Below are 25,424 nucleotides of genomic sequence, written 5' to 3' on the forward strand. Positions count from 1 at the left end.
TCTGGAATCTTGCTTCAATGACAATATCTAAATGCAGGGTCATAGAATGTTTGACACTGTCTGCTGTATAAAGACAATAGGGTAAAGGAATAGCCTTAAATGGATCAGTTGAATTGGTGATTTTAAAAGAAAAGATTTATGGGTTTGAGTTTTGCCTGTATATATGTGTACCACATGCATCTCTAATGCCGGAAGTTGGAAGAGGGTGTCAGATCCCCTGGAACTGGAAACATGGATGGTTGTCAGCAGCCACATGGATGCTTTAGTAACTGAACCCCAGTCCTCCGCAAAAGCAGTAAGTGCTTTTAACTATTGACCCATTGATGTAACCCTGGATTGCTGGCTTTTAGAGTTGGGAGCATATGCCACGTGGCTAACGATGTGCGATGGCAAGAAGCTGCAAATTTGAAGTAGCTTGTCTTCCTAGAATACCTTGGCCACCACATGCTCCTGTGCCCAACCTTCAATAGGACAGTGTTTGTGGAGTCTTAGAAAATTGAAGCTGAGTACCAGGACTCTTGAGGAGATAAGGGCAGTGGTGGTAGCAGCAGTTCAGAGGCCACCTGGGCCAGCCCTTTCTACACCCCTCAGGCTCTTGCAACCCCAGAATTGCAACCCCCAACTTTAGACCCCTATGAAGAACACACCAGTCAGTTCTCTCTTTGCAAGTTAACTTTTATTTACAACAGAACTGGTGGCTTTTTTTCCTCATTTTTTTAGGGGCACTTGGCATCAGCAGCCAGAGGGAAAATCTGCAGTGAAATCAAACTCATTCTGCCCTAGCCACAGCTCGGGAAGCTCATTGGCTCGGTCTAGCCCCAATTCTACCACCAGAGACATCAGCACCTCCTCATCCACTGGGTCAGAATCAATGATAGCAGGGCTCTGGGCACCAGCAGGAGAGACTGATCCGGGTGATCCCCCTGCTCCTGCCTGGATCCCAGTGCCCCAGTTTAGCAGGGGCTCATCCTCTCCTGGTTGGCTTGGTGCAGCCAGGGCAGCAGCAGCAGTCGCTGCAGCCCCTTGGTACTGGCTATTAAGCTTCTGAAGCTGCATACTGGCCAGCAGGTGAGGGGTGGGGTGCAGGTTGAAGGATGGGGGTTTGGTAGAAGGGGTGGCAGTAGGAGAGCCTGTTGGAGATGATGATCCAGAGGGGCTAGTGGGCACTCCATTGGCTTTGGCTCCATTTGCGGTGACCCCGGGGTAGTGCAGGACGGTCACTGCCTTGCGATCTTTTACCCCGAGGTTAGAGTAGGCCAGAGAGTTCATCTCCTGGTTGGCATCCTGGAAAACAGAAAGGCACACCATAGTAGCCATCCTCCTGGTTTTCCCTTTGGTGTTCATGGGATCTAGAATGCTTCTGAATGATCTATATTTGGAGTTAGTGGGTAGGTGGTAGGAAGAGCCCTGGACAGTTAGGTTTCTTTTGCTACTGTGGTTCTGATTCCTAAGTTTAGACCCTAGCTGTTGAACTGGAGAACACATTACTGGAAGTGGGCCTCCATCCCTTGCTACTCTCTGCGCTCCCCTGTCTAAAAAGGGCACCCTGTCCTCTCCCTTCTCAGCCTCACTATAGTCTCTTTACCACAGTGGTCTTGTTCCAATTCTGCTTCTTTGACCCACTTCCTGCTGTCTCTTTCAATACCCCTAGTGAGTTTGAGTCAACCACCTTTGAACAAGTTATTCTGATTTCTCCCAGACAAAGCACACGGGCTATAGGCCACACCTAGGAAGGCCTGGTGTGTGACCTCCTCCCTTAACGTCCATCTTTCCATGCCTTAGTATCTCCATCTGTAAAATGTCAAAACTCACTTCCTTTCCAGAGGTGGTACCACCCTTGACATCCAGTGCAGGCCTCGACATAGTTGGCATTTCAGAGTCTGGGCAGAAGTCCGGTAAATCGGTGGGAATTGATGTCGCCAGCTGGGGCTGTTGGTCTGCAAGTAAAAGAGAAGAAATAATAAAGGTGAAGGAAGCACTAGAAAATTCGAAGTCAGAGTGAATCCTTTCAGCTACACAAGGATGCTGATAGGGTTAAACTCAAAACAACACCTGGGCCAAGAGCTGAGACAGAGCTGCAACTCTGCCCTGAGGCCACAGGCATGCTCTATTCAGCCAGTGACCCACAATGCTGAGAGAGGACGCGTGAACATTTACTCATACAGGTTATTTCAGAGTCCAGAGGTAAGAGTGGCACTGTTTCCTGGTTCTGAGAGCATGCATGTCCCCAAGAAAGCAGTACACCATGACAATAGACCACTAGCATCCAGGTCTTCAATGAAACAGGGAAACATGAGACTTCTGGAGAGGAAAGACTCCAAAGCCCTGTCTTAGGCCATGCCTACAAGAAGACAGCAGATCAGGGTGCTCTGGAGGCCCCAGGGCAGCAGGAGCCACAGAAAAGCTGGGAATAGCTCAGTTCCTCATGTCTCAAGCTCCTACAATTCTCACTTTGGGCTTTCCTAGGACAGGTGTCCCGAGCCCTTAACTGGGGCCACACCCATGTGTGGCTGAGAGAAGGATTCTTCCTGGAGGGGAAATCCCATGGTTTTTTAACAGGGAAGCAACAGCAGCAGTTTGGAGAGCAGCATCAACAGTCCTATGCCACAGGCCTCTCCTGACTGCTGGCCAAATCTTCATACCTGAAATTGCTCAGATGGCTTCTAAAGAAACAATTCTCTGGCCCAAACGCCAAAAAGATAAGAGAATGAGGGGGGAAACAAGACAAAACAAAATCCATCTCAAACTCAGAAAACTAAAAATTCTTGTTTTCCTGAAAGTGTGTTTTTATAAGCCTCACATGTTCTAGCATTATCATCTTGAGCCATTTCTCAAAGGGGATAGAATTTGCTACGACTCTACCCTCCTTGTTACCCCCAGTGGTTATTAAGAACGTGCTGGCTTCTAAAGTTACCATTATCCCCCTCTTTTTCCCCTTTCAATGTCAGCCTATTGGGGGAAAGGATAGAAGCAAAAGAGAAAACATTGGGGGGGGGCACTTGCTGGGTCCCGCACCACTGCTGACTAAAGAGGCAACCCTAGGATATTTCAGCTATCTATCTCAAGACGCTACTGCGCGTGTCGTCGTTGTCGCCCTCCTCGTCAGGAGGGCCAGCACTGACACTATTTCAAGTTCCTCATCGCTTCACCTTCGTATCTATCTTCTTTCTCCCATGCGCCACCCGTACCCCAATGTTCAAAAAGAAAAATTCCAAGAGCAACAATAATGGGAGGGGGGCATATGAGGAAAGTGCGTGTGGTCTGGTGTCGGCTCCCCAGGCAGGCCCTTGTAACATTTCCCTCGAGCCTCCCCAGCCCGCGCCTCTCGAGGGAAAGCTCGGAGCCCGTCTAAGAGGCCATTGCATCCCCCCACCCCCACCCAACAATCTCAGTTTCTGCCTCCTACCCCACCCTTCCGTCCATTTGAGGGAGAAAACTTGGTTCATGGGTGTCTGGGTCTGCTCGGAGCCACGAAGTGACGGCCGCGAAGCAGCGGCGAGGCTCCGCGGAAAAAAGCCGCGCAACAAGTGCGGACTCCGCGGCTCGCGCCTCCTGCCTCCCGCCGCCTGGCCCCGCCTGGCCGCCCTCTGAGAAGGCCCTCGCCCAAGCTGATGGAGGGTGAGAAGAGGGGAGAGAGAGGGGGAGAGAGAGGGAGGGAGAGAGCGGCAGGTGGGGGGGGGGGGGGGAGGAAATCTCGAACCTGTCTTGGGAGCAAAAGTTAAAAATGACACCAACCGGTATACTCCACCTCCATTGCTACTGGGAAATCTACATGTCCAAGCATTGCGGCTTGGCTTGTTCGCGCTCCAAGCAGCCCAGCCAGACTCGCCACCTGAAAACTAAAGGCCCGTTGTTTACGGACAGCTCGCCGGGCCTCCTGGACGCGCCCGGAAAGAGCCACGGGCGCGGGCTTGACCGGCCGGAGCCCCGCACGCCAGACGCGAGCACCAGTGCCGGAGGACTCTAAGCTTCTGTTACCTCAGGTGCTCAGAGGCAGACAGGCGACGAAGCACGGGGTCTCCGCGTCAGCGCGACTTTGGGGACCCGCAGCGTCTCCGCGCGCGGGGGCGCACTTTGGCGCCAGCGGCTCGCGCGCCTCACAGACACTTCCGAGCGCCCTCGGAGCGTCCGATGCTGCTGCTGCTCCCAGCTGGCTAGCGAAGATTCGAGGTGCTCACAGGGGGTGTGATAACTTGACCCAAGGTCACAACGCTAAAAGTGGCGTGGCCCTGACTAGCTGTCCCACCCCTGATCAGGCGCCCGGCGAGGCAGGAGCTGGGCGCCGCGCGGCCGCTTCCCCTGGAGAGGGGCGTGTGCACGGGGAGGGGGGGTCGTGCTGCGTAGGGAAAGCAAGTTGCCCGAATGTTCCAACTTCCACCTCGCAGCTCGGCTGAACTCAGCCAGAAGCCCTTCTCGCCTCCAGCCCCCAAGGAAACAAGAGCTTTGTGTGGCCCCCGAGCGGCCTGATGCAGTCCCGGCTATAGGCAAAGTCAGGGAAGCAGAGCCGGAGAAAGCGCGGGCGCGGGAGTGGGTCTGCTGCGGGTTTCTCCGGACAAGTGGGCTCCGCGTCCCGCCGGCCGGCCGGAGCTGCCGCCCCCTGCACGGCAGCTCCAACAGCAAACAAGTCCCCCGGCCCCTCGGCCGGCTTGGCTGCCGCCCGCGCCCTCGGCCCCTGCTGCCCAGCCCAGCGCCCTGCCGGGCGGCCCGGCTTACCTTCGCGAAGCTGCCTGCCCGGGAGAGGAAAGCTCACTGGGGCTGAGGCGCGGACGAAGCGACCTAGCCCCGAGCCCCTTGGCTCACACGCTGCCGCCGCCGCCGCCGCCGCCACGAGCCGCTCGCTTCAGAGCCCCCAGCCGCTCGGGAGGCCACCCTACCCCAGGGCGCCTGGGAAAAGCCTGCACCGCCGCGCCGCGCCGCGCCGCCGCGCCGCACCGGGCAGCGCCGTGCAGCCCCTACCGCGCTCGTGCCGGCCCGCAGCTTCGGCGCCCGGACTCCGGGGCGGTGGCGATCACAGCCACCACGCTTGGTTCTCAGCGCGGGGACCCGGCTCTTAAGCCCCCATTGCCGCCCGGAGAGCCCTGGCGCACAAGCACACAGCAGCAGGCTGGCCTCGGCTAGGAATCCCAGGAAGGACAGACCCCTTTCCCCCCTTTTTTCCCTCTCCCCCCAATTTTCACGTCTTAATAACCGGCTTAGAGCATTATTAGCACATGTCCTGGCTCGTGGGCGAGTTGGTAGCAAAATCTGAACTGGATACTTACGGAGGGCCCTAGCGGGTGCTGTGCCTTCCTCGCGTCTGGTCCTCTTTGCCAGGAGCAGCCCCGCGCCGATAGGTTGTGGGAGGAGCAGCCGGGCGGAGCGAGTCTCCTCACCGCAGCTCAGCAGCGCACTTCTGCAGCTGTGCCGCCGGGAACATTTTATAGCAGTGGCTGGCGTGTGTGGCCCTTTAAAGGCGCTCGAGCTGGTGCAGTCACCGTGGATCTTGTGAAAGCAAAGGGCGGGCTAGGGAGCAGAGTGCGTGCGTCCCCTCCTGTCCCTCAGCCCTGGGGGCACGACGCAGCTACCGGGGTGGGGCTGATGGTCCCTGATTATGGTCACTTCTCGCCTAGTGCCTTGGCCCATACTTGTGTTTCTAAAACTGGTGGCAGCCCGAACCTGGGACGTGGGCTCTCCCCACCACCCTGCATGGACTTGCCCAATAAATTCCACTTAGTAATTTCACCGAGGCGAGGGAGAGCTGTTAGTGTCTGTTTTCTGACCTAAATCAAGCGGGTCGCTAGGACGGGCTTCAATGGATAGAGAGAAAGAGAGAGAGGGAGAGAGGGGAGAGAGGGGAGAGAGGAGAGAGAGAGAGAGAGAGAGAGAGAGAGAGAGAGAGAGAGAGAGAGAGAGAGAGAGAGAGAGAGAGAGAGAGAGAGAGAGAAGAGGAGCTGTTGGCATAGGGAAAGATCCAGAAGAGGGACTTGCACTTGCACACGGGACGGTGTAGGCAAGGCAAGGCTCTTAGTTTTCTGCAGGGCTTCCTCTGAGCGGGTTTGCTCCCTTTGAGCTATGTCGTCTCGTCGTGGAATGGCCGAGGTTGGAGGATCCCTTGCCCCCCAAACTCCCTACATTTTGTTCAGGGGCACTTAGAAGGATCATATGGCAGCGGTGGCTTCCCTCAAGGCCCAAGGTTGGTTTCAAGGCTTTCTGACCTGTGGTTATCCAGGGCAGAAGGAGGCTGGCAGGATGCAACGACGCTGGGAAATGCTGTTCTACCGGACCGTGGGGCTAGGTGCATGCATGCAACTCACGTGGCTCACGGAAAAGCCAAGAGCAGGCAGCGGGTTCGAAAAGCTTGCCACAGAGTTCGCAGAGATTCCTCTTGCCTTCCCACGATGCCAGGTTATTTTATTATGATTATATAATTATTCACATCTAGCAAGAATAACATTTTTCACTTAGAGCACATCTCTTGTTGGTCCTTACTGAAAGAGACCTGGGGCTTCTTTTTTCAAGGTATGTTCCCTGTGGCTCGAAACTCCTTCACCTCACCCCTTGCAGGAAGGCCACCAAGATTATCCCCCTCTAATGAAGCCCTCCCCCACTCCCATCCTATCATACCTTCCCACTCCCTCTTTTCAACAATTCAGTTTATACTGTTTGGAAAACATGGTCTTTTGAAAAAGTACGATGTTAAGGAAGTGGGGAAGGAATGTTAGAGTCATTTTCACTGTCTGTGTCTTGTGTCATTTTAATTGGCTTTGAAGACCTGAAGATCTTTTTTCTTTCTTTCTTTCTTTCTTTCTTTCTTTCTTCCTTCCTTTCTTTCTTTCTTTCTTTCTTTCTTTTTTAGGATCGCAAGTGTCCTTAATTTGCTCTTCTAACAGAGTCGTGTTTGTGGATGAAATGACCGGCTTGCTGACAAAGAGGGGGCGTAAATGGAGGGACAGAATTGGGCCCTTCTTTGGCATTTGGAGGAAGCTGGGGTGAGTACCCTGGATAATCAGGGAAACCCTTTCCCCCTGGTAGGCTGGAAAGCTGCCTCTCTTCATTGCTAATTGCTTGCCCCCTCCCACTCTGCTCCAACTCAAACCCGGGTAACAACCACACTCCCCACACCATTGCTACACGGTCTCACTTGGATTGTGGGTTGTGCCTAGTATCCTGTTAAGAAAAGGCACAATCTGTTGGGACCCCAAAGCTCTACTGGGGTAGCAGGCAAGGCACCCTTGCAAAGCCTCATTGGTATTTGCCTAGGATGAGAAAAGTTTTTGTGAAAGCAAGCAGTGGAGAAAAAGTGGACTTAGGCTTTTGAACTACAGTTGCTAATTTGGACCCCTGACCTGCCCCCTTCTCTTCAGGTTGGACTCTAGAGCTGGTTTGTAAACTGCAGATGCAGCTGGGCTGCAGGCTCCGGATCCCGGACCTGTGGATCCGCCCTCCATCTATTGGATGGCTCCCAGGCCAATTGTTAGAAAGAGGCATATGTTCATCTCAGCTTCTGCAGTGTCTCCGAGTAGTTGCTCAACAGCTAGCCCCCTCCCCCATCCAGACCATTGAAGGGCAGAAAAGGAGTGCCCTCCACCACACTTCTATATGCCCAAGTTCCAGAAAGCCCCCTACACCACCGGTGACTTCCTGTCATCTCCACTGGCCACCTCCAGGGAGTAGGAATGAGAAGGGCTTTAAGCACTCAGCTTTGAAGCCGAAAAGCCACCCATTTCCTTTTGGGGGAATAGGAGTTGTTGAGGTTAGTGGCAGAGGCTGAGAGGGAGCAAAGAAGGCATTTTGCATTTCTAGGCAAACATGCCTTGGATCTCTGACTTCCCGGCGCCCCTGACTATCTCGGAGCTCCGCTAAACTCTTTTCTCCAAGTTGGCAACTAGACCCTACCCTTGTGAAGCCAAGGTAGAAAAAATGCTCACCCAGCAAAAAAATGCTAGCCACAAGCCAGGCATCACCGTCCCCTCTGTTCCATCATCTCACTTTACTCCTAAGACAGCCCTATGAGGTTGGGCTACCAAAGGGGAAAGAGTCTCAGAGAGGTGCCCAAGCTGGCACGGGCAAAAGGAACGGAATGTTGACCCTGGTGAGACTGGCTGCAGCTTTACACTACACCCTTACACTCTGCTGCCTTGGAGGGCGAAGAAGCAGTTGGTAGTAAAGGTTCAGGGATCAGTTGCCTGGATTAAATTCCTCCTCTGGCCATTTGCTAGCTGTGTGGTCTTAGGGTAATCGATTGTGTTGGCTGGTGTATGTGTGCTCAGTTCCCCTATTAAATGGATATCATAACAAACATACATAGTCTGTAAGTGTTAAGAATAAAGCTTTAGCTTGATTGATGGGTGCTGACAGTGTAGTAAAATGGCTAGTGCATGTTTGGGATTAGTATTGTAATGTGCTTTCTGATTCTCTGGCCCCATCCCTGTCTGACCTCACACACTTTAGGTTCAATATCACTTGCTGACCTACCAGACTGAGAGGGGGATGAAAGACGTCTATAAATGTAGGAAGAAACTCCACTTACTATAACAAAAGCTACCTGGACTATATATGACAGAAATAAAAATAGAAATAAAAATAGTCAATAAAAGATAATCACATGTTATGGATTTTTTTGTTGTTTGTTTGCTTTTTGGTTTGTTTGGTTTGCTTTGGGTCTTCAAAACAGGGTTTCTCTGTGTAGCCCTGGCTGTCCTGGAACCAGCTCTGTGATCTGCCTACCTTTGCCTCCTGAGTGCTGGGATTAAAGGCATGGGCTACCTCCATGCCTGGCAATAATCACATTTTACAGGTCAGCCTATAACTGTAGAAGTGGTCTCCAAAAATATACTCAATATGTGTATAGGAAAGTTTAAAAGTACAGACTTAAATTTAAAAAATTATGTGTATGTGTGTGATTTAATTTGTAACACATATATGCAGGAGCCCTCAGAGGACAGAAGAGGGACCTGGATCCTTTGGAACTGGAGTTACAGATGGTTATAAACTGCTACATGAGTGCTGGGAACTGAACCCATGTCCTCTGCAAGAGCAGTGAGTGCTCTTGACTGCTGAGCCATCTTACCAGCTCCTCTGTAAACCACTTTCATTGAAGTCCATTTAGAAAAGCCAATGTAGTGGCTCGCACTTGTGATTCTAGTCAGGAGACAGGATCATTAGTTCTAGACCAGCCTGAATTACACAATGAGTCCAGGCCAGCCTGGACTACACAGAAAATTCCAGAACAGCTAGGGCTATATAAAATATAGGTATAAATATAAATATAAATATACACACATATGAAGAATTGTTTATAACAGAAACCATAAAGGTCAATGACCAGGGGGTTTTCTTTGGTGCTTTAACCATCACCTCCAAAATCCTAATTTTAAAAACTTTTATTCATAACAGAATATTGAATTAAAGACCCTGGGTACAAAGTTGCCTAAATATGATGCCAAGGTGGTACAGAGGGGGTGCAGAGGGTACAAAACCTCCAACATTAATACTTCTGTGCTTCAAACTATGTATGAATATGTAAATAAAGCGATGATTAGAGAAATCCTCAAAAGATGATATACTAGTAAGGGACATAATTCTGAATTATTCTTCTCTATATTTATATAATACCTTACTCCTTATATTGTATTTACTTATTTGGTATATGTGTACATATGTGTCTATGTCCCCTTGTGTACCTGCCACAGTGTATGACATGTCAGTCCTGGGGATGTCACTCATTCTACCTGCTCAGTCATCTCATCAGCACAATATCTTCATCTTCATCTCCTCCTCCTCCTCCTCCTCCTTCGTTTCTGTTTTGTTTTGAGACAGGGTCTCTCTCTGTAGCCTGGCTGTCCTGGAGTTCACTGTGTAGACCAGGTTGACCCCAAACTCAGAGACTCAACCTGCCCTGTCCTCTGAGTGCTGGGATTAGAAGCATGTACCACCACACTTGCTTATTTTTTAATAAACTTATTTATATTTAATAAGCTCCCTACAAGTAAATTTTACTTTTTTAGTGTTTATTTGAGGTGGTATATTACTCTGTACCTAGAAAGGCCTCGAAATTTTAGTTGTTTGGTCTCAGCCTCTTAAGTATTGGGGACCAATTTTGTTGAAATTATATGTACATAGAAAAAAATGTTGGGTACAAAGACACCAAAATGTTAAGTGACTATAACTGAGTAGTGGTATTATGGGTAATATTTTTCTTTTTCTTTTTAATTTTTTTGCAGTATGATAACATTGTTTTTCTCACAATTAGAACAGATTCATAACTTGAAAAGTGCATAATCAGTAGTATTCTACTTGTAGTAAAATTATGAATGCAAATTGAAAAAAATGGGAAGGAAGTATATTGAACTATTAACAGTCTTTATATTAGTTGCTAAGGGATTGTGGGTAATTTCTTCTCATTTTTCTGTAATATGGTCTTATTATTTTTATAATTAAAATAAAATGGTACCTAAAAATAGCATATACAATATGATCCAACTTTTGTTAAAAATTAATATGTGCATAGAAAAACTAATAGATTATTCTAAAATATGTTTGTCTTTGTGTGGTGGGTTATGACTATTTTTTCTTTATAAATTGTTTCTTCATTTTCCAAATTTTCTACAGCTATCATGTATTATTTTTAATTGTGAAAAATGTAAATATTTATAAAGCAGTTTAATATTGGAGTATTTATTAGAAAAGGGTGCCTATCTGGGATTCGCTTTAGAATATTTCAGTTTAGGCCAGAGGAGATTGGGGGTGGGTGGGCTAGAGATCAAATGAGAAAATTGTTGACTATAGGTGCATGAGGCTTCATTGTGATGTTTTCTTTGTAAATGCTTGAATTTTTCATAATGAAGATTGTTCTTAAATAGCCTCTTACACAAATATATTTCTTTTGAATTTTATGCCATTTTTCTGAGATCATCTATCTCCCTTTTATGGAAAGCTGTGATTCACAGTGGGGGAATCACTGTCCTGGGTCTCCTCACTCCAAGGCCAGGACTTTGCCCACATCCCAGTTGCTGTTGCTGCTTCTTGTTTTCTTCTTTATTGTTTAAAAAGCTTTAAAAGTGATGTATTTATTTTTGTCTTGACTATGAATGTTTTGCGTGCATCTGTATGTGAACCACACACACGCCTGGTGCCCACAAAGCCAGAAGATGGTGTTGGGCTTCCTGGATTGTGGATGGTTGTGAGCGGCCTTGAAGATGCTGGTAACTAAACCTAGGTTCTTTGGAAGAGAAGAATGTGCTCTTAACCCCTGAGCCTTCTCTCCAGCCCTCCATATTATTATTATTATTCTCTCCAGCCCTCCATATTATTATTATTATTATTATTATTATTATTATTATTATGTTTCTGCTTTCTTTAATTTTGTTGTTCAGTACTGGAGGTCACACAGATAGTACCAATGAACTGAATCCTCGGCTCTGATTTTTCATTCTTTATTTTCACCAGTAATTAAAAATAACATTGTATCTCATTATAAGTGTTGTAATTGTTCATGGAACAGGATTTTGAGCAAACAGGAATGTTCTGAAGGAAAGCATGATAATCAACCCCCAAACATTGTTGTTAACCCTTCGGTGTCGGGGCTGCAGACTTTCTCAGTACCTCTTACTGCAGAGAGAGTGCTGGTGGCAAACCTGTTCTCAGTGAGAGTAGTTGGACATTTGTGAGTGCAGGTGCGGGTGTTTAGGGTCACCCATCTATCCCTTTCACCCTCCTTCTTTGTCCTCATCAGAGGCTGTAGTCTTAAGTCCTTTTTAAAAAATCACTTGCATCTCAACAATCTGAAATAATGCCCATAGAAGAAGTCCAGGTGACGCTTCTAACCTTTCCAATCTGGGGACTCTGCCCAGAAGCCATATTAGGACCCTGGGTGTCTGCTTCCCCTCCAAGTATGCCTGTGCCTCCATTTCCCCTTCTGGAAGATGCTAGCAAGAATAGCAGACCAGTAGGCCCCTGCCAGGGAGTGATGAGCTAATGTCTGTGGTGCTTTCCAGCCCCTCTGAGCAAGGTGCTGGAGCCTCCCAGGCCTGGCCTTGCCTGATGCTGCCAGCCTGAGCGAGTGCCTGGCCTGGCTGCTCAGTGGAGGGAGAGGCTGCATTCCTCTGACCCTGGCCAGCCCAGCGGGCTTGGACAGGCCTGCTTTTGCTCCTGTGTATGTTTTTGTTTCAAGATGGAAAAGAAGAAATGGAACAATATCAGTTAGTTCCTAAGAGGAAAGGGCCCCGAGAAATAGTAGTCTACAGAGATAACTTGTCACCCCTCAGTGCCCTAATGAGGCTGTAGATTCTAGTGGTGCTTTCTTATTTACAACAGGGTAGTCCTGGGAACGTTTGCAGAGGGCCAACAATTGGGCCCAGTTGAACAGATTCCCTACTTGAATTCCTGTCATTTATGCATAACAGAAAAAAGATATACAGACAGGTCCAGCCATTAGGAGTCTTTCATCTACCTGGATGGTTCTGCTCAGTCCATTCTTTGGGAACACCAGTCCAATGGAGGTCCCTTCTCTGTTTCTGTCTAACATTCAACCTCCCACAAACCCATTAACATCCTTATGTCGTTGATTTTATTATTATTATTATTATTATTATTATTATTATTATTATTATTATTTTTGCTGTGCTAAAGATGAAACCAGAGCCTTCCACATGCTATGCTATGGGGAGCCCCATCCCTCACCTCCATTTTGGAGAGAAAGGCGTCAGGGATCAGAGAGGTGAAATGAGCCCTAGAGCCCGTGGCTAGGACATAGCAGAGCTGGAATTCACAGCAAACTCTGACTCACCTTCGAGGTCAAACTCCCCTAGGCTACCAACTGCTCTCTCGTCAGTGTCTACTATACTTTCCTTCCTTCTACTAGAATGGATGCTTCACCACACCCATTTGCAGTAAATGGTGAACACATGTGGGCAGAAAGTATAAGTGGTTCCAGTTGAGGGAAGAGCCCAGTTAGGGGCAGTGGTAGCCACCTCTAGAGACCATGTGCAAGGTGGGAGAGGGCCACAGCCTGGTAGATGGGAAAGAAATGCCATCCAGTGAAAGGTGTAGCTGGTGTTCAAAGGAAGGAGTTCGAAGTGGCCAGAGAAGGGCCAGAGAAGGGCCAGAGAAAGTAGCAGTCAAGCAGCCTGGCCCTAAGCCGTTGGGTTTCAGCAGTGAAGCTGGAGGCCTTGGGAAGGTGTGAGGCTTTGTGGGGGAAGCAAAACTCTGCTTTAAGCATGTTTAGTTTAAGCTGTTGGCAGAACATCCAAGTGGAAATAGCTTGCACACAGCCAGGAATATAGGCCCGGAAAGAACGTGTGGGGTTGTGTCAAAAAGAGCAATCGTTGGATGACTTTGGGCCAAACCGTGAAGAACTTTGCCCTGCCTTCCTCCATCGACACAGAAAGGAGCTTTCTCCTGAGGACCCTGGAGACACTGTCTTTTTACTGCAGGCCACGTCTTTCTTTCCCGTCTCTGGCCCCTGTAGCCCAGTGCAATTCACAGACACATGCTTCAAATCCCTGAAGAACAGTGTGAGAAGATCTCAGGCTGTAAATTTCCCCACACCAAGGATTGACAGGGGCCTCATCTCACATTTCTGAATACATGTAGACTGGGCCTTAGGTATGCCAGAACCTCTGTAGTTTCATGTCAGCTTCTGGAATTCAGCCTTCGGGGTCTTGTGTGTTCCCCCCTTTTTTGTTACCTGCTATTCCCGCCATTCTCAGTGTAATGGAGTATCTCTTCAGCCTACTTCATTTTTTTAAAAGGTGGAGACAGGTTTTTTGTTTTTTGCTACTACCTGGTGCCAGGGTTTGAATTCTGAACCCCATGTTGTGGAAGTGCCCCATTAGGAACTACATCTGAGCCCTAGTAAAAGCCATTTTAATCTGGCCCCCTGCAACACTAGGCTGATTCAACTTCCTTGTGCTTAAGACCTGAGATACAATGAGGCCCTTTCCCTCAATTTCATCTCTTAGCCAGGGGCTTTTTCCCCCTGCCTGTCTCTTTTTCAGGTCTGGGCCTTTTCCGGCTTAGCCTCCCAATTCTATCTTAGTTGTGGCTTCACACTTGCCCTCCTCTACCAGAACCTCCGTTGTCATGGATAAGTATCCCAGATTGAGGTATTAACCCCCTTTGCTATCTTTGGCCTTTGACTTTGGACGTTAGCATAGCCGTGTGATTCACTTCATGTCCATAACCTGAGGAGTTATAAATATTTCCAGTGCTTCCGACCGCCACAGATATTTACCCCTCTGGGGATCAGTCCTTGGAGCTGGAGGTGAACAGGAACTTAGGGCATGTAGCTCAGGAGGTCAGGGTGCAGACCCTGCTGTCTCCTAAGCATATGGGATCACAGGCCTGGCTGCTCATGGTACCTCTTGTATTAAAGTGCCCCCTCTAGAAAGAGTAACCAGAATTGTATGATGGGTCTTTCTGGCTTCATATATGCCTCACCCTAGGGCCTGTGGCTTGGGAAGAGCCCAAGGTGAACGGCAGTGCACAACCTCCATGAAGCTGACTTTGAGACCAACAGACTTGAATGTTGATTCCACATGGCCTAGGTTCTTAGTTCTGTCAAGTACACAAGCCGAGAGGAACATTACTGCCACTGGGTCTGACTTTAACATCAGTGGCAATGTTCACTGAGCACTTACTAGGTGGCAGGCTTCCACTGTTCATAGTGCGCTCCTGGTTCCCACAACAGCCTAAGGTGTTAGCTGAGCACTGTTACCGTGTTATCCATGTGGGACAGCTGACAAGGCTGTACACCCTGTGTGTTTGAGGGTGAGGAGTTGAGCCAGGCAAACCAGCCAGAGTCTCTGTTATGGGCCATTGGGTCTTTCTGCCTCTCTAAGAACACCCATTGCCCACCTGCCACTTAGTTCATAAATGCCTTCGTCACCCTTGTTTGAGGTCAGTTCTCATACTTTCTCCTTTCCCCATGTTAAGTGTTCATTATTATGAGCAATGCTATTTTACAATGGAGGGAAGACAGGCCAGAAGTGAAGTAGGAGGCAGACACACAGGCAGCCAGCAAGAACACTAGCATTTGAACCCACCTCTTCCGGTCTCCATTTTTCCTGTCTCCTCTTCTTCCAGGACAGTTTTTAACCTTTCTTCAAACTCCATGTGAAAGAATGGTGGAAGGGAGGGGAGCAGTGGGAAGGAGCGAGGGAGGATGATAAAGACTCTGTGCAAAGGACATGATGCTCATGGATGAAAATCTCATAATGAAACCCATCATGAATGTAAGCTAAATAAATAATAATAATAATAGTAATAGTAATAGTAATAATAAACAACTGGGGAGATGAATGGCTCAGTCAGTAAAGAACTCGTAATGCAGGCATGGGAACCTGAGTTCAATCCCCGGCACTCATGTGAAAAGGCCAGGTGCACCTTGGTGGTGGTCAACACCATGAATCCTAGCACTTGAAGCAGAGACCAGTGAGTCTCTGTGAGTTGGAGGCCTATAATCCCAGCACTCCTATAATCCCAGAGCTAGGGAGGTTAAGAACAGAGGATCCCTGAGGCTCGCTGGCCAACAGTCTAGCTCAATCAGTAAGCTCCAGGTCCCGTGAGAGATCCTGTCTCAAAAAAGGAACCTGGAGAGAGATTGAGGTCGATGTGTCATGTTGGCTGCTGGACTCCATGCACACATCCATCCATCCAACATAAAACACATACACATACAAAACAAACCAACAAAGCAACAAGATTAGAGCAGATGGGGACCAGGGGGGTGACTGTGTTCAAACCTCTCTCTGTGACAAAGCAGGAAGCTAGCATTCCACCTGGCTAGAGTTAGGGGCTAAAAGGCAGACTGAATGAGAAGAATATTCAGTGGAGAAATCAAAACATGAGTGAGAAATGAAGAGAAAGATAATGATGGGGATACAGGGAGCAGTGGAGAGTAGGCGCTTGGGAAGAAACCAAGGGAAGGAAAAGAAATCAAATATGAAAGGAAAGGGCCTAAAGTGAGGTGGAAGCCTAAGTGACCGGCCATCTGGAAGCAGTGCAGGGCTTGGCGGTGGGGGCGTGTGTTTGTGAAGCATGGGCGCTAGGTCGACAGGTGCAAGGGCCCAGCTGCTGCCAGCCAAGAGCTGTCCGGGCCCAGTGCCCAGGACACGGCCCGAGACAGACCTCTCCAGAGGGATTTTGGCTGGGGGACCATGGGAGGAAGCTGCCCTCTCTCAGAGTCTGATGGGGCTTGCCTCTGGCCAGCTCCTGGAGACAAGGGTCCCTGAGCACTCTTTGACTTGGCATTGTCTTCAAGCCTCTCCCAATAGTTGCCTTTGGGGCCTCAAATATGGATGGTTTCCTGCTCTCTGGAGTGGGGATGCATCCTGGAATGATCCGAGGGGATTAGTAAATATCATTTCATGCTACCATTAGCTAGAAATCTTGTAGGGATCGCAGGGTATGTAGAGAGCGGAAATCGTTGCCAGAGCCATTGGCCACTCCTTCCATTTAGCTCTATTTATGGATTAGTCTCGTATTAACAGTCTGACCCTGGTTCAAGACTCTAGGCTTCCACTTCCTACCTATTTGACTTGGGGCAATCAACTGCCTCTTTGGGCCTCAGTTTCCTTAGGTGGAAGGTGAGGAAAAATAATCTCTAACTCGGGAGGCTGTGCCAGGGTTGGATGAGATAATGTCTATGGCTAGAAACTCTCAAGTGCTGTACACATGTGAGTAATTAGTCTTCCTTGACCTCTGTTCCCTGCTGCGTGGGGGACGGAGTCAGCCTTCCAATCCGAGTCCACTTCCAAGCCTGACTTCACCTCCTTGGCCCTATTTTCCTCTTGTCACATAGGACTGAATGGGAACTCGGGCCTACTGACCCTCTGCAATGGGCTTAGGGCCAGCCATGATTTGTGTACAGTTTTTGTTAAAGCCACAAATGTGTGGTGAACCCCTGCTTAACTCACTAAGACCTCAGAGGGCACCAAGGCATCACCTGGATCCTCAAAGAAATCCCGATAACTCTACTGGGTAGATAGGAGAGCAGTTGTGGTTGGAATGGAGTAGAAGATAGGCAGGTGACATCTGAGCCAAGGCATTGGGGACAGCATAGTCAGAGGCCTTGATGGGAACTAGGAGACTAGTACTTGAGTGGCTATGTGAGGTTACGGGAATCAGACTTGGATACCACATTAAGAAATCCAGCCTTGATGTTGGGGTCATTGAAGGTAATGTGGGCAGATAACCATGGCACTTGGTACAGCTGGTTACTCAGTAGAGTGTGCTCGTTGCCTTGACCTTTGTCTACCTTATACTCCTAGTGAGTGAACTGTAGAGCATTTCTGTTCATCCTGTGTCTCAGTTCTAAATCCCACCATCATATTCCTCCTCTACCTCTCTGTTCCCCCTCACCCCGTCACACAGCACTTGAACACATGCTCTTTCTATAACAGCCCCACATACAGTTCAGCCTCTATCCAAGTTCAGCCCATATTCTGACCACTTCCAAAGCCTCCATCCCAGCCCTTGTTGCTGTTCCTTGTCTCTTAATTTATTATTGTTGTTGTTGTGTGCTATGTAATGTGTACATGCAAATGCCTTGGTAGTATATGTGAAGGTCAGAGGAGTTATTTCACTGTGTGGGTTCTGGGAATTGAACCCAGGTCATCATACCTGAGTGTCAAGTGCTTTCGAGCCATCTCGCTGGCCCTTTTCCCCTTCTGAGCTGTGTGTCTCCTCGTTTCCCTCTCTGTTTCAATCACTGCTTAGCGCGAAGGTGTCTGCTCCCATGTTGACCGCCTGATTCTCTTGCTCTTGTCTCTCACCTGTGTAACCGCAGTAGCCTACTGACTGGCCTCTGCTCTCCAGGCACTACCCCATTTCAGTCTGTTCTTCAAACAGTGGACAGAAGAATCCTTAGTTTAGGCACTTTCAACAGCTCTTCAACGTTCCCAGTGTGAAAGGTGAAATCCGTACATGAGCTGCTTCCTCGTGCTTCTCCATACCTTCTTCTACTATCCCCTTTGCTTCCCTTAGCTCTAGGGACACTGCTCTAATCATTTCTTATAAATGCTGTGATACTTGTCTTTTATTTCTTATATTCCTACCCATCCCCGACATGGTCTGTCTCTGTGAAGCCAGGCCTGCTTCAACTCCTCTGGTGCTGGAATTACAGGATTGTGCCACTCTGTCCAGTTCAAGGGTTTTTGTTGTTGTTGTTTTTTTTTTTTAATTTAATTTTTTTAATTTAATTTTTTTTTGAGACAGGATCTCACTAGATAGCCCTGTCTGCCCTGGAAATCCGTTTGTAGACCAGTCTGGCCAGAAACTCACAGAGATCCACCTGTTTCTGCTTTCTGGGCTCTGGAATTAAAGGCATGAGCTATCATGCCTGGCCTCAAGGCTGGTCTTTCTTCTTCTTTTTTTCTCAGACAAACAAGTTTATCAAAAATACCTGACTCAACAATGAAAAGCCTCAACAAACCCCATGCATTCCAGCCATTTAAGCCTAAGTTTCAACAAAATCAAATTAAGAAATGTCTGACATTCCTGAAGAAAACACTCTAAAGGTAAACACTTAAATATTAATGAGTGACTTATTTACCTCTTTAAAAATGTGTAGTGAATATTTAGAAAGATACAGAGGTGAGGCTTAAGGCTGTCTTTAGGAGAGTTAGATTTAAATTATTTTTTAAAGTATGTGCATGTGTGTGTGCACGTGTGCGTGCATGTGGCTATGTGTAAGTAAATGTGGGTATTGGCTTAGGCCATAGGTCTTGGGTCTTAGAACTGGAGTTAAGGCTACCTCCCTAAGCGTTTATTTTAGATTCTTTCCATCTACTGTCTCTGCTGGCAATACTCTCCTGGAAGGTCACCCTCCTTGCTTAGTCAGGTCTCTGGTCAGCATTGGCTCCTCCAATAGGCTTTCTTCAGGCCTATTTGTTTCCTTTCATTTTTTGAGACATTCTCTCTCATGGAGCCATGACTGTCCTGAAACTTGTTTAAAATAGGATTATCTAAAAGAGCAGCTGTGTCCCCTTGCTTTAATTTTCTCCACAGAGCGTAATTCTGAGACTAGGTTATATCTTTGTCTCCAATCAGAAAGAAACCCCTAGCTGGGCATGGTGATGCACACACCTTTGATCCCAGAAGTCTGAGGTTGACACATGGGAATGGATCTCTGTGTTTGAGTCCAGCCTAGTGTACTAGTGTGTACACAGCAAGTTCCAGGCCAGTCAAGGCTACAGGGCAAGACCCTATCTCTAAAGTGTGTGTGTGTGTGTGTGTGTGTGTGTGTGTGTGTGTGTCTGTGTCTGTGTCTGTGTCTGTGTCTGTGTCTAGAGACAATTCTGCGAAAAAAAGAAGGAAAAAGAAAGCTCTAGGAGAGCAGGGCTTTCTGTGTTTGATTCATGTCTATTTTCTCCAGGGATTAGTGCCCTGTAGCCATTTCCAACAAGTGCTAGCCTATGTCTCTGAACACACACAGTGGTTCCCAACAGGGCTGCAAAAGGTATTTAGTTGCTTTTTAGGGGAAGTTTGGGAAGAACCATCAGAAGCTTATAGTAAGTGTTCTTCCCCTTAAGTCCTTTCAGCATTGACTTAGGTCCCACTATGTGGCAGTCATGAGTACTGAGCCTCAAAAGGTGGGAAAGGTCTGTATCCCAGTGGGGGACATTGATAATAAAATAATCAAAGACCAGGGGAGATGGCCTAGAATTAAGTGATTTCTCTCCCCTGGGCTGCAAACTCCCTTATAATTCAAGAAGAAAAAGCCCCAAAGAAGAGGACGCAACAGGGTCTCTAAAGCAATAGCTAAACACGCCACTCTGTGGGGATAAAAGGATTCCTATAGCAGAGATGGAGAGAGGACAGAATTCTGCTAAATTTTGTCTGAACTGTTTTTGGGCACACTGTTTATGGAAATACCAGGACCAGCTTATGCTTGTGGCTTGGAGGAAAATTATTCATGTTTGTGTTGAGAAGAATGCTGTGGGACTGGGGAGAATTCAGTTGGGGGGGTTATTGTCTAATCATTTTGTTCATTCGGAACAGTGACAATAGATACAACTCCTTTAAAAACAACAACAGCAAAGGATTTACCAATAAACATGTAAAACATTCTCAATCTCATTAATGAAACATGAAATCCAAACAATGGCTAACTTAGCCTCTTCAATGGGGTGGAGGAAGTTGAGGGGAAGGAGCCTTAGCAAACCGCCTTCAGGCAGAGAGATAGCGAGAGTTTCTAAGAATCCCGAGCCATCATCTTTTTGTTTGGTTTGAAGGCACATGCCCTTTGATCCAGCTGGTGCCTTTCTACATATTTGTCTCGAGGAAGTGACACAAGACATGAACAAGGGGATCAGTAGGGGCCTCTTCACTGCAGTGGAGTTTTTGAGTGAAATTCACAGGGTCATCAGCCATTTTACAGCGAACAGTTCACCAAGTTGTGCAACTACCTCTGCTCTCTTGTTCCAAAACATTGTCATGATTCCAAAACAAAACCAGTGTCCATTCAACACTTCTGCCAATCTGATGTCTCTGGACTTGCTTATTTGGATATTTAATTATTATTTAACATTTAAAGTATATTATTTAAATCATCATCATTTGGGGTTTATGTTTTAGCCAGGGTCTTAACTCTGTAGCCCATGTAAGCCTGCTCTTTAGTCCACCAAGTGTTTAGATTACCGTTTTCTTCCACGGCATCCAGTCTATTCTGAATATTTTACATAAATGCAGTCATACATTTGTTCAGGCTTTTCTGTCTGGTTTCTCTCACTGGGCATGTTTTCAAGTACCTTAGCGAGTCTCCGCACTTACTGCTTTTTGTGGCTCAATAGTATTCTGTTGTATGCAGATACCATTTTTCCACTCACTAGCTTATGGAAGTTTATTTGGCGACAATATCTATTTGGCTACAATATTTACTTGGCGACCTTTTAACTCTTGCCATTAGTTTGGAAGCCTCCCTTTATTTCCTTAGAGCATGTAGGTAGAGGAGTGGAGTTGCCAGGAGGTAGTAAGTCTCTGTTTAGCTTGTCGAGGAATCACCAAACAGTTCTCCACAGCAGCTGTGGGATTTTACATTTCCCCTAGCAATGCATGGGGGAATTCTGGTTCTCCACATACTCAACTCTTGTAATTTTTTTTTTCACTTTTTAATTATAGCCATCCTTGTGTGTGTGAAATGGCATCTCATTATGGCTTTGATTTGCATTCCCAAATGACTAATGATGTTTAACATCCTTTCATGCGTTTGTTGGTCATTTGTGTGTCCTCCTTGGAGAAATCTCTAAGTTCTCTGCCAGTGTTAACAATGGAGTTGTCTTTGTGTTGAGTTGTGTTTTTACAGTCTTTCCTTTTTCTTCATGCCTTATTGTCTCCCTCCCCACTCGCACCTACACAGCAGGTAAGTGCTTTATGCCCCAGCCTCTCATTTTATTTTTCTTCTCACAATTTTCATTAGCGCATAGAAACTATTCAGAAGGATAATATTCATTGGAACTTTTTTGAAACAGGGTTGAAAGCAGTCCAAATTAGCTTTGAACTCCTGTTTCTTCTCCCTTTGCCTCCCAGGTACTGAAATTACAGATATATGCCACCATATATTGTGAATTTTGTGTACATGGATTCATATTGTAGTTCGATCATACTCACCATGATCCCCTCCATTATCCGTCTAACCCCCCTGCCCCTCCCCCTTTTATCTTCATACCTGCAATTCAGATTTCCCACATTGGATACTTCTTTCTAAGTTTGGCTTCATCTATTCATCACGATAATTCCAAGTTTCATTCATTTTTCTGCAAATTATGGGGTTTCACTCTTCCTTATGCTTAAACAGTACCCCGTTCTATAAAGATGATGCAATAAACTGGATGTCCAGGTATCTCTATGACATGCTGCCTTTAAATTCTTTTGAGTATAGACTTAGGAGTGGTACTCATGGATCATAGGATAGTTCTTTAAAAAATATTTGTGTGTGTGTGTGTGTGTGTGTGTGTGTGTGTGTGTGTGTGTGTGTGTATGCGTATGCCATGGGCATGCATGCCATGAAGTATGTCTGGAGGTCAGAGGACAACTTTGTGGAGTTGGTTCTCTCCTTCTATCTTTTAAAAAAAAATTATTATTCTTTTTTTTTTTTTTTTTTACAGTCCAGTCGTTATCCCCCTCTGGGGCATGGAACTCTGGTCAGCAAGTTTGCACGGAAAGTGCCTTTACTTCTGAACAATCTTTACCCGTAGGTTAGTTTTATTTTTAGGTTTTCGAGAAGTCTTTGTACTGACTTTCACAATGGCCAAAGTGATTTATTGTCCTACCACCAGTCTATAAAGTTTCCTTTACCAACATTCTTACCAGCATTTGTTGTTTGTTGTTTGAGACACATTCTCACTAGGTAGCTCTGGCTGTCCTGGACCTGCTATGGTAGACCAGAACTCACAGAGACTGTATGCGAGCCTGCTTCCCAGGTGCTAGGATTAAAAGTTGTTGATGCCATGCCGGGTGCTTTGTGTTTTCTTCGTGATAGCCATCCTGGTTGGGGTGAGATGGAATCTCAGTGCAGTTTTGTTTTGCATTTCCATGATGGCCAACGATGTGGACCACTTTTTCAAATAGACTTACTGGCCATTTGTACTTCATCTTTGGAAAACAATGTCAGATTAGTTCATTTATTGATTGGATTACTTGTTCTTTTGATGTTAAATTTTTTGAGTTGTTTATACATTTTGGATATTAATACCCTGTCAGATGAATAGCTGGAAAGCTTTTTATTCTCATGTTGTAGGCTATCTCTTCACTCTGATAATTGTTTCCTTTGCTATGCAGAAGCCCTTTAATTTGATATGATTCCATTTGTCAGTTCTTCTATTATTTCCTGAGCTATCAGAGTCGTATTAAGAAAGTCATTGCCTATGCTTAGATCTTAAAGTGTTTCCCCTGTTTTTCTCTACTATTGGTTTCCTTGTAATGTCCTCTGCACAGGAAAAAAACTGTTAGTTTTGATGAGGTCTAATTAATTTTTCCGTTGTTGCCTATGCTTTTAGTGGCATATCTAAGAATCCAGTGCCACGCCCAAGTGCAGGCCCAAGAAAACTATATTTTCTTCTAAGAGTTTTATAATTTGGATTCTTATAAAACTATAATCTCTTTCAAATTTATTTTTGCTTATCCTGTAAGATAGAGGTCCAGCTTCGTTCTTTTGCATGTGGAAATGTCGTTGTCTTGGTACCGTTTGTTGAAGAGATTGTTCTTTCCCTACTGAGTGGACTTAGCGCGTCTATTCACACTCAATTGGCCATAGTTAGATTATTCTATGCTCTCAGATTTGTTCCATTGTATCTATGCCTATGCTTATGTCAGTAACACACTATTCTGGTCACTACAGTTTCTTAATAATTCAAAACTTTGAACTAAGGTCTCCCCATGTAGTCATGTCTAGTCTAGTCTAGGACTGTCTACGTAGACCAGGACGGCCTCCAGCTTACATTGATCTGTCTGCCTTTGCCTCCTGAGTTTGCTGGGATTAAAAGTATGTACCACCAAGCCTAATGGTAACAAGTTTTTGTTTGTTTTAAAACTAGCAAGTGGATGGAATTTATGCAAAAAAAGTCATTTGGGTTTTTATAGAGATTGTATTTGCTTTGGCTAGTTTTGACACTTTACCAGGCTTCTCTTTTTTATGAACACAGGCTGTCTCTCCATTTATCTGTGCCTTCTTTAATTTCTGTGAAGACAGCAATATTTTATAGTTTTAATACATAGGTCCTTTTGCTTGAGCATTTCATTTTGTGACTGTTCTTGTGAGTAAGTTACCTTCTTTTTGAGACAGGGTCTCATGTCTCCCAGGCTGGTCTGAAAGTCAGTCTATAGTGAGCTTTGGATTCGCCTGTCTCTACCTCCTAGTGAAGGAGTTACAGTTCTCTACCATCGTGGGTAGCTGATATGGGTTGTGGGGATCCAATGCTGGGTCTCATGCATGCTAGGCAAGCACTCTACCAAACGAAACACAGTCCTAGTCCCTAGCATTGTCTTCATTCTCTTTGTTTTCAAAAGTATTATTTGCTGGGAGTGGTGGCACATGCCGTTAGTTCCAGTACTTGGAAGGCAGAAGCAGATGGATTTTTGTGTTTGAGGTTAGCTTGTTCTACATGTGAGAGCCTATTGAAAATTTTATCCAATCTATCTATCTACTCCCCCCTCTGCATCTATCCATCTATCCATCTATCCATCTGTCTGTCTGTCTGTCCGTCCGTCCATCCATCCATCTATCTATCTATCTATCTATCTATCTATCTATCTATCTATCTATCTATCTATCTATCTATCTATCTATCTTCTTTATGTGTGTGCACATGCCCACATCTAGGCTAGAGGACAAATCACAGGAGTTGGTTAACTCTTTATACTATGTGGATCCTAGAAATTCAACTTAAGACTTCCGGTTTGGTAGCAATCTCCTTAGGCATATGAGGCATGTTGCCAGCCTAAGAATTGTTTTCTTAATTTCTCTTTGGGTTGTTGGTTGCTGGTGTATAGAAGCACAGTTGACTTTCGTTAACCTTGTGCCCTGTATCTTTACTCGGTTCTCTTACTGGCTCTAGCAGTTTTGTTGAGGTGCAGTGCTCTTATTTGTAAGCAAAGTTGAGAAAACCTTGAGTGTTCAGCAGCTGGGAATAGGTTAATCAGACTTTGGAGTATCTATATAAAGTGACCATTTTAAGATAGCATTTATGCTTTACATTTTTGGAATGTCAACTTTGTCATAATTAAAGCTGAGTAAGGTGCTGCTTTTTTCATTCTGCTTTTTTAATTAAATGCTTAGTTCATTTTTATTAGTATTTTAAGTTAACATACAAAGTACTGGGTTTTATTATAGCATCCGCATACATGTGCCATTAGAGTTCTGATTTGTTTCCCTGCACCCCTTCCCTTTCTTCCTACAGCTAGTTTCCTCATCTGATTTCCTGTCACATGTATTTACACACACACACACACATACACACACACACACACACACACACACACACACACACACACACACACACACACACTCCTCTCTGCTCTTACAGGGCTGGTACGTTTTGGAGCTGCTTCTCAGAAGGCTCCTTATTTCCATTCACATGGCAGTGAGAGTAAGCTTCTCATGATGCAAAAATGATCAAAGCATTTGGTTCATTTTTCTAGACAGAGTCCCACTTAGTAGTTTTGGTTGGCTGCAAACTCATGGCAGTCTTCTTGCTAGAAGTGTATATAGGTATGTGTATATTATAGGTATGAGCCACCACACCCAGAAAGCCAAGTTACCTTTTTTTGCCTTTAGCCTTTCTTCCTCCTCCTCCTCCTCCTCCTCCTCTTCTTCCTCTTCTTCTTCCTCTTCCTCCTTCTCCTCTTCTTCCTCTTCTTCCTCCTCCTCCTCCTCTTCTTCTTCCTCTTCCTCTTCTTCCTCTTCCTCTTCTTCTTCCTCTTCCTCTTCCTCTTACTCCTCCTCCTTC

At 46.3% G+C, this 25,424-nt stretch overlaps 2 protein-coding genes across 7 annotated transcripts in view; one reads left to right on the plus strand and one right to left on the minus strand.

Moving 5' to 3' along the window:
• Positions 1 to 657: 657 nt before the first annotated feature.
• Positions 658 to 5,391, minus strand: Cited1 (Cbp/p300 interacting transactivator with ED-rich tail 1). 5 transcript variants are annotated; one of them, XM_087600639.1, is made up of 4 exons: positions 3,979 to 5,391; positions 3,736 to 3,839; positions 1,813 to 1,937; positions 658 to 1,284 (listed from the first exon to the last, which is right to left on the minus strand). In XM_087600639.1, exons 2-4 carry the CDS (start codon positions 3,782 to 3,784, stop codon positions 733 to 735), a joined length of 726 nt encoding a protein of 241 aa, XP_087456765.1. In that variant the 5' UTR covers positions 3,785 to 3,839; positions 3,979 to 5,391; the 3' UTR covers positions 658 to 732.
• Positions 5,392 to 5,739: 348 nt separating this feature from the next.
• LOC147998260 (uncharacterized) overlaps positions 5,740 to 25,424 on the plus strand; it is a 73,053-nt gene continuing 53,368 nt past the window's right edge. The window contains exons 1-3 of one of the 2 annotated variants that reach the window (XR_015646988.1): positions 5,740 to 6,384; positions 6,836 to 6,968; positions 8,431 to 8,537. Coding sequence is in view for 1 of the 2 variants with exons in the window: in XM_087601164.1 (XP_087457290.1) it covers positions 6,142 to 6,172; positions 6,836 to 6,968 (164 nt within the window). In the remaining variant the exon portion in view is untranslated. Of the gene's footprint in view, positions 6,385 to 6,835; positions 6,969 to 8,430; positions 8,538 to 25,424 lie in introns of those variants that run through there. The other variant, XM_087601164.1, reaches the window with a different exon arrangement.

This window comes from Rattus norvegicus, chromosome X, assembly GCF_021556685.1.
Source record: "Rattus norvegicus strain SHRSP/BbbUtx chromosome X, alternate assembly SHRSP_T2T, whole genome shotgun sequence".
Taxonomy (NCBI): Eukaryota; Metazoa; Chordata; class Mammalia; order Rodentia; family Muridae; genus Rattus; species Rattus norvegicus.